This window comes from Bison bison, unplaced genomic scaffold (genome assembly GCF_000754665.1).
Source record: "Bison bison bison isolate TAMUID 2011002044 unplaced genomic scaffold, Bison_UMD1.0 scf7180017864456, whole genome shotgun sequence".
Lineage (NCBI taxonomy): Eukaryota > Metazoa > Chordata > Mammalia > Artiodactyla > Bovidae > Bison > Bison bison.
This window is the reverse complement of record NW_011495018.1, coordinates 29,907,349-29,916,682: the sequence shown is the minus strand read 5'-3', so window position 1 is coordinate 29,916,682 and position 9,334 is coordinate 29,907,349. Positions and strand designations below refer to the sequence as shown.

The 9,334-nt window shown below is 38.4% G+C and overlaps 1 protein-coding gene across 1 annotated transcript in view; it reads right to left on the bottom strand.

Moving 5' to 3' along the window:
- Positions 1–5,396: 5,396 nt before the first annotated feature.
- Positions 5,397–9,334, bottom strand: part of BLOC1S2 (biogenesis of lysosomal organelles complex-1, subunit 2) — a 9,698-nt gene continuing 5,760 nt past the window's right edge. Inside the window, exons 3-5 of the mRNA XM_010859528.1 lie at positions 8,251–8,370; positions 7,445–7,549; positions 5,397–5,880 (exon numbers count right to left, since the gene is read on the bottom strand). Of these exons, the coding sequence (XP_010857830.1) occupies positions 5,849–5,880; positions 7,445–7,549; positions 8,251–8,370 (257 nt within the window). The 3' untranslated portion in view covers positions 5,397–5,848. The remainder of the gene's footprint in view (positions 5,881–7,444; positions 7,550–8,250; positions 8,371–9,334) is intronic.

Sequence of the window (9,334 nt, the reverse complement as noted above, 5' to 3'; positions counted from 1 at the left end):
AGGATATAAAATCAACACACAGAAATCCCTTGCATTCCTATACACTAATAATGAGAAAACAGAGAAATTAAGGAAACAATTCCATTCACCATTGCAATGGAAAGAATAAAATACTTAGGAATATATCTACCTAAAGAAACTAAAGACCTATATATAGAAAACTATAAAACACTGGTGAAAGAAATCAAAGAGGACACTAATAGATGGAGAAATATACCATGTTCATGGATTGGAAGAATCAATATAGTGAAAATGAGTATACTACCCAAAGCAATTTATAGATTCAATGCAATCCCTATCAAGCTACCAACAGTATTCTTCACAGAGCTAGAACAAATAATTTCACAACTTGTATGGAAATACAAAAAACCTCGAATAGCCAAAGCGATCTTGAGAAAGAAGAATGGAACTGGAGGAATCAACCTATCTGTCTTCAGGCTCTACTACAAAGCCACAGTTATCAAGACAGTATGGTACTGGCACAAAGACAGAAATATAGATCAATGGAATAAAATAGAAAGCCCAGAGATAAATCCACGCACATATGGACACCTTATCTTTGACAAAGGAGGCAAGAATATACAATGGATTAAAGACAATCTCTTTAACAAGTGGTGCTGGGAAAACTGGTCAACTACTTGTAAAAGAATGAAACTAGAACACTTTCTAACACCATACACAAAAATAAACTCAAAATGGATTAAAGATCTCAACGTAAGATCAGAAACTATAAAACTCCTAGAGGAGAACAGAGGCAAAACACTCTCTGACATACATCACAGCAGGATCCTCTATGACCCACCTCCCAGAATATTGGAAATAAAATAAAAAATAAACAAATGGGACCTAATTAACCTTAAAAGCTTCTGCACATCAAAGGAAACTATTAGCAAGGTGAAAAGACAGCCTTCAGAATGGGAGAAAATAATAGCAAATGAAGCAACTGACACACAACTAATCTAAAAAATATACATCAAGAGGCTTTTTAGTTCCTCTTCAATTTCTGCCATAAGGGTGGTGTCATCTGCATATCTGAGGTTATTGATATTTCTCCCAGCAATCTTGATTCCAGGCTTGTGCTTCTTCCAGCCCAGCGTTTCTCATGATGTACTCTGCATATAAGCTAAATAAAGAGGGTAACAATATACAGCCTTGATGTACTCCTTTTCCTATTTGGAACCATTCTGTTGTTCCATGTCCAGTTCTAACTGTTGCTTCCTGACCTGCATATAGGTTTCTCAAGAGGCAGGTCAGGTGGTCTGATATTCCCATCTCTTGAAGACTTTTCCACAGTTTATTGTGATCTACATAGTCAAAGGCTTTGGCATAGTCAATAAAGCAGAAATATATGTTTTTCTGGAACTCTCTTGCTTTTTCGATGATCCAGAGGATGTTGGCAATTTGATCTCTGGTTCCTCTGCCTTTTCTAAAACCAGCTTGAACATCTCGAAGTTCATGGTTCATGTACTGCTGAAGTCTGGCTTGGAGAATTTTGAGCATTACTTTACTAGCATGTGAGATGAGTTGGAAGTTTTAAACCTATCAAAAAGTTGAAAGAACAATGGCCATCCCCTAGATTCATGTGTCAACAAGTTGCCAAATTTACTCCTCCCTTCCTCTTCTTCCTTCAAGGTGCTTAGTATTAATACTTTTATTCCCAGAGTCATTTGAAAGTAAATTGAAGACAGCAGAATACTTCAGCATGTATTTCTCAAGAAGGACAGTTCAGTTCAGTCGCTCAGTCGAGTCCAGCTCTTTGTGACACCATGGACTGCAGTATGCCAGGCCTCCCTGTCCATCACCAACTCCCAGAGTTTATTCAAACTCATGTCCACTGAGTCAGTGATGCCATCCAGCCATCTCATCCTTTGTTATCCCCTTATCCTCCCGCCTTCAATCTTTCCCAGCATCAGTCTTTTCCAACAAGTCAGTTCTTCACGTCAGGTGGCCAAAGTATTGGAGTTTCAGCTTCAGCATCAGTTCTTCCAATGAGTATTCAAGACTGATTTCCTTTAGGATGGGCTGGTTGGATCTCCTTGCAGTCTAAGGGACTCTCAAGGGTCTTCTCAAACACCACAGTTCAAAAATCCAGCTGGAATGTCTGGAAGAAGGACACTCTCCTACAAAACCATAACACCATTAGCACACCTAAGAAAATTAACCTTAATTCAAAATTATCCACCTAACACACATTTAAAGTTCTTGTGTCCTCCCAAATTTTATACTTTTGTTTTCATTCATGATCCAATCACATTTCACACCTGGATTCAGCTCTCTCATCTCCTTTAATCCACAATAGCCTACCTACCTTTTTAGTTTTGTTTTTCATGATAATGACTTTTTTTTTTTTTTTTTTGAGAATTCAATCTTACTGGTTGGAGACAACAGTGTTTAGTGAAATGGAAACAAGGGTTCCTAATAACTGAGGTGCATGGAAGACTCATCAAAGGCAACCTAAGCAATTCAAAATTAACTAAAACTTAAAGAACAACAAAAACTCTGATTTTCCTCACAACTCCTACAATGTTTTTTTTTGAAAAAATCAGATTACCTGCCTCATAAACATCGATGTATCGCTGGCACACTAACATGTTTTTTCTACTTTTGGCGCAATACAGCATAGCCCAGGAGTGAAAATCAAGACTGAATCTTAAATAAGAGAAGTTTGTCAAGCATGGGCAGGTAATCATTTCAGGAAGAGGAAACACGGTTGAGATGTGAAAGCTCAACCATGAAATTCTGTTATCCTTTTTTTTGTTGTTTTTAATTTAGGTGTATGGAATTCTGTGTTACCTTTACAACTTTCCAGCAAATCTAAATCTGTTGTAAAGTAGAAAGTTTATGAAAGAAAAAAAAAAAAAAAGACAACTCCTCCATGGGAATTTAAGGTAGCTCATAACAGCTGAAAACAGTGTTAAGTCTCAGAGTAATGGGAAGTAAAATTTAAAAAAGGAATGAAATAGGGGCCTTGTATGCATGCTAAGAAATATGGATTTAGAAAACACATTCTTGCCAACTGCACATGAACATTCTCCAAGCTAGATCATGTATTTGGCTGCAAGTCTCAACAAATTCAAAAAGATAGAAACTATATCAAGTATCTTTTCTAAATACAATGTCACAAAACTAGAATCCAGTAACAGGAGAAAAATTGGAAATTCACAAATGCATGAAAAGCATACTCTTGAACAACGAAAGAACAAAAACAGAAATCAAAAGGAAAATCAGATGAAACATGAAACTGGAAACACAACATACCAAAATTTATGGATGTTGCAAAATAAGAGGGAAGTTTACAGCTATAAATGCCTATATCAAGAAAAAAGAGAGATCTCAAAAAGCCTAACATTACACCTTAAGGAACTAGAAAAAGAAAAACAAATTAAGCCCAAGGTTAGCAGAAAGCAGGAAAAATACAGTAGAAATAAATGAAATAAAGAGCAGGACAACAATAAAAAAGATCAATGAAATTAAGTTGGTTTTGGGAAAGATAAACAAAACTGACAAAGCTTTAGCTGGGCTAACCAAGACAAAAAGAGATAGGTCTCAAATAAATAAAGTTAATGAAAGAGGATGTCTACTGAAATACAAAGACTGTATAAGCAATTATCTGCCAACAAATTGGACAACCTGAAAAAATGGATAAATTCCTAGAAACATATGACTTACCAAGATTGAGTCAGGAAGAAATGGAAAAATCTGAACAAATCAATAAAGGATAAAGATTTTGAATCAGTAATCAAAATCTCCCAACAAAGAAAAGCCCAGGATCAGATGGTTTCACTGGTGAATTCTACTAAACAAAGAAGTAATGCCAATCTTTCTCAAACTCTTCCCAAAAATCTGAAGAGGAAACACTCCTAAACTCATGAGGTGAGCATTACCCTGATACCAAAGCCAGATTAGGATACTACAAAAAAACAGCAGGCCAATATCCTTGATGAATATAGACGTAAAGCTTCTTAATAAAATACTAGCAAACCAAATTCAATAGCACATTAAGACTCATACACATGATCAAATGAGATTTATCCCTGGGATACAAAGATGGTTGTTGTGAAAGTCGCTCAGTTGTTTGACTCTTTGCGACCCAGTCCATGGAATTCTCCAGGCCAGAATACTGGAGTGGGTAGCCTTTCCCTTCTCCAGGGGATCTTCCCAACCCAGGGATCAAACCCAGGTCTCCTGCATTGCACGCGGATTCTTTATCAGGTGAGCCACAAGGGAAGCCCAAGAATACTGGAGTGGGTAGCCTATCCCTTCTCCAGTGGATCTTCCCGACCCAAGAATTGAACCAGGGTCTCCTGCATTGCAGGTGGATTCTTTACCAACTGGGCTATCAGGGAAGCCCACAAAGATGGTTCAACACACACAAATCAATAAATGTAATACATTAATAGAATGAAAGATTAAAACTATGGTATTTTCAACTTTACCTTAGGAGAACCCTGAATAGAATTGGGGATGTTGTTGCCTCTATATATTGATACCAATTTCAAAATGCGAGTTTGTGTCAGGGTGTGTATCTGGCCAAATGCTTCGAATCTTATATGAAAAAGTTACAAAAAGTTTAATAAAGAACCAAAGGGAATTACATTTGACTACTTCCTCAGAAACACAAAAGTAATACGAAATACTTATTAAAATGTTGGTTTCTAAGTTTAAAAAAAAAAAAAAAGAGTCTGGCTTTTTCAAAGACACCATGAGAAGTCATAAGACAATTCCAAGCAGGAGTAATATGGCCAGTTTACATTTTAGAAAGACTGATCTGCCAGCAGCATAGACTACAGGTTAGAGGCATAGTTAAGATGAGAAGAGACCACAGCAACGGTTCAGAGAAGCAGAGAATCATGGAAGACTTCTGGAACTTAAATGGTGGGAAATTACAGAGTTAAGAACTCTTTTGGAAATGGAATTGGGGACCTCAGGCACCTTCGTAACTGCTGATACCCCACTCTGGATATGACTGACTGTCTTCCAGACTGGTTAGTTAGTACCCTCTGATGTCTGTAGTCTGAAAAGAATACAGCCAGGTTCGCGGAAGCTCCCCTGACGCTGCAGACACAAGTAGGAAGATATTTTATAAAATGCTTTACTTATTGAGTAGCCTGGGTGGCAGCCCCACCTCCCCACCTAACATACACACATCCTGTTATATTTCCAAAAGTGAGCACACATGCCAAGTGTCATCCGTCTCTAGCCATCTGACTCATAAAGAGGAGACAGGAGGGGCCCATCACATACACCAAGCTATCGCAACGACACTCCTTCCACTGTTTCTGTTCAGTCTAGAAGACTTGGCCTGAGACAGTTTTAAGATTTTCTGTTATTTGCAATGTATGGAAAAGTAAATTACTGACATTCACAAGGTAATAAACTGACAAGAACAAGACTGCTTTGTTTTCCTTTTTTAATTTAGAATCTTGTTAGCAATACATTACATCCTTGACAGACAAAAACCACCTTTTACACAGTAACTCAAAAACCAACCATTTAAGAAAATAATACAGTAATCAACTGCTACCAGGGAAAAGAGGTCCTCTCATTTGATTCTACTGGCAGGCCCAGGTTTATCTGAACTTTGAGAAACTCTTTGTCCTGAATGGATGATGAAGCATTCAAGTAAAAGGTAAGGAGTTATAAGTGTTGAGTTTCTGAGGATTCTGCCTCAAAAGAAGTTCCTCCAGGGATAGCCACAGTTCTCCAGTTTACTCCAATGTTGCGATGTTTCTGGGACGACCAGCGTAGTTGCCTTTTGAGGAGTTTTCACAATTCATCAACCTGAAGATTCAGGTCTTATAAAACATTCTTTCCACATTAAAAAAGACTTTGTCCCCACAGTTGTTTTTCATCGCTTCTCCAGCTTCTTGTACTTGGCTTCTGCAGTGGGGAGAGGGAGAGGAAGAGTTATATCTTTTAAAATGGGCTCTTATAAAAAAAGAGAGAGAGGGAGAAAGAAAGAAAAAAATAAAAAAGACTTCCCCCGTGGTCCAGTAATTAAGATTTCACCTCCCAATGCAGAGGGCGCAGGCTTGATCCCTGGTCGGGGAACTAAGATCCCACATGCCTGTGCAATGTGGCCAAAAATTAAAACATTAAAAAAACAAAATCAGCTCTTACAAAGATACTCTTTAGTTAGCATTTCCAGGCAAATTCAAAAATGTCTATTATATTTTAAAAAATATCTATTAACTTCAGTCCTTGTAGCTGTCCAAATTGTATCCAAATTACGGGTACACCATAAATGCTAACTATCATTATTAGCTACGACAGATATTTGGATATATGTCCAAATATAATCAGTGTGCTCAACTTAAGGAGTCAAATATCCATACACATAACCAAGAATCTAAAATGAGTTCCCTACATTCTAGCCCTGTCAACAGCACCTGCTCAGACACTCTACCAGGGTTAAGCAAACGTATTAGCACTGGAGCCACCAGGAGCCTTAGAAAAGCATAGGAAGCACTTGCCCCTCCAGGCTCTGTCCCAGGCACCCTCTAAGAGCCAGACTGAAATCTCAAGTACATTTCTCCTTTTATTTTCTTATTCCTATCCTTCATACACACTAGGAAAACAATTTTGAAAGATACAGGAATTTAAAAGACCATCAAGTAAACCCCTTAATGTTATAGATTCCCCCTTTCTTTAAAACCCTGTAAGCATCTGGCACAATGCTTTCTAAAGTTCACAGTCACCATTTAGTAAATTTAATTGTGGACAATGTTAACTACCACCCATGTCAAATCTCAGTCTGCTACAAACCAATCGCTTCAAGTAGTCAACAACTGTCAATGATCAAAAATAACATGTAAATTATATCTAGAGTAAAAACAACGTTTTTTTTTTAACAACTGTGTTATTTTTAATCATGGATATAAGAGCCAGAGTCAGGTAGCAAGGCATCAACACTAGTACCAGTTTCTTCCTTAAAGGAAAAGTAACCCCTTAAGAAAGCCTTGATTGGACTGCCTACTCTATTTCTGAGATGTGCATCTACATTATTAAAGATGCTTCAGCCTGCTGAACCACAATTAAATGCCTGAGCTTTGAAATCAATCATAGTTTGGAATACAGCTCTTCTATATACTAACTTTGTGTCCTTAAGCACTTTCACTGTGCAACTCTGCTGTCCTTAAGCCAGTTATAACTCCTTCAACCACAGCTTCCTCTTCAATAGAATGGGGCTAAAAATCATGTACTTACCTCAGAGATCAAAGGATTAAAAAAAATGATAGGCACAAAATATTAAGAACAGTGCCTGATATGTTATTAAGCACTCAGGAAATGTTATTTTATTACTACTAGTCATAAAAAGTTACTCTCCAGAGGTTTTGTGAAGATTAAAATAGATCACTGTAGGCATACCATAAATGTTAACTATCATATGGTCATACTGGGAGGAGGGTGCTCTTATCAAATCAAAACAAATAAAAATGGTTACCCAGTTTTTTTGAATATGCATCCAACTTGTAGGCTGCCTGCTCAAGAGCTGCTACTTGCTCCTCAATTATGTTGATCTGATCCAGATAAGGCTGCAGTCCAGCATCTTTGAAAACAAAGACAGACCAGGGTTTATACAGCATCAACAAGGAATGTAGAAAAAGGTGGAAAGTAAGCATGCTAGTGTCTGGTCAGCTCTGCCTAAGACAGAGTAGGTGGGGTGACATGATTCTGATCACTGGCAGGGCACATGCCTTAGAAGACAGTAGCTAGCTGATCAGGTATGACCGGTGACCTAAACAAAGTTAAGTCTCTCTCATCTACTAGTTTTCGTCTCTTTGAAATTCCTTGCTCCTCAAGCAATCTTTCCATTACTGACTCAGTTTCTTAGGTACTCCCAGACCAAGAAGGAGAGCCCTATAGACAGGGAACACAAATATAAGTCAATAGGAAAATATATTCTGCCAACTAAAGCAGCATATTATGATTATATATGTTATGGTTTTCTGTTTATAAAGTAGTCCTTTACGGATTTCATTGTTAATTCCCTAGAATCTGGCCACCTTTCCTCTGCCCCATTTTTCTGGAAATAAATGGATCAACTCAAGATTCAGAAGCAGAAATAACTGTACCACCAAAGCACACTAATCCTCAGAGTGGAAAAAATTCACTTTAACTTTGTAATTCACTTTTAGAAAATGAGCTACCTGAGGACAGAGACCATGTTCCTTTCCCTTCTCCACTCCCTCAAGCACAAATGAACATTAAATACAAACAAATATGTTTAATTGTAAAATTATTACTTACACTTCTGGTTTAAGTCCTTTAAGTTTCTACTAATGTTTATAGCAATATCTTTCATTTCAAGATACTTCAGGCTGGTTAGTTTATTCATATTTTCCAGGAGCTTATAGTCTTCACTGGTCGCTTTAAAACAAACACAGAAGATGTGATACCTTTAAGATTTGTGTAGATGACTAGAATGTGGAATTAATGACCAAATGGCAGTTCAAGGCAGGATCTAGGGAATGTCAAAGAAGCAGGCCCCTTCTGATCTATGACATTTATACTCAGCCTATGTACTCTAGGGCTTCCCTGGTGGCTCAGCAGTAAAGAATCTGCCTGCAGTGCAGGAGCTGCAGGAGCCGTGGGTTTGATCCCTGGGTTCGGAAGATCACCTGAAGGAGGGTGTGGCAATTCACTCCAGTATTCTTGCCTGGAGAATCCCATGGACAGAGAAGCCTGGAGGGCTATAGTCCATAGGGTCACAAAGAGTAGGATATGAGTGAAGCAACTTATGCACACGCATACGTATTCTAAATGTCTAAGTAGGAATTCAGGCAACAACTGGCAAACTATTCAAACCAAATAAAATCCAGAAGCTTCAGGATCGTAGTTAGAAAGGGAAAAGATAAACTCATGTACCAGATAAAGGGAGGTGAAGCAAGCAGTCTTGGTCTCCCTAATATGACATCATATAACTGGGCAGACTGCACCATAAATACAGATACATATGCTAAGTCACTTCAGTCGTTTCCAACTCTGTGCGACCCCATAGACGGCAGCCCGCCAGGCTCCCCCGTCCCTGGGATTCTCCAGGCAAGAACACTGGAGTGGGTTGCCATTTTCTTCTCCAATACATGAAAGTGAAAAGTGAAAGTGAAGTCGCTCAGTCGTGTCCAACTCTTAGCGACCCCATGGATTACAGCCTAACAGGCTCCTCCGTCCATGGGATTTTCCAAGCAAGAATACTGGAGTGGGGTGCCATTGCCTTCTCCATTGCTCATTACTAGAGAAATGCAAATCACAACTACAGTGAGGTCATCACCTCAACACTGGTCAAAATGGCCATCATCAAAAAAAATCTACAAATGGGGCTCCCTTGGTGATT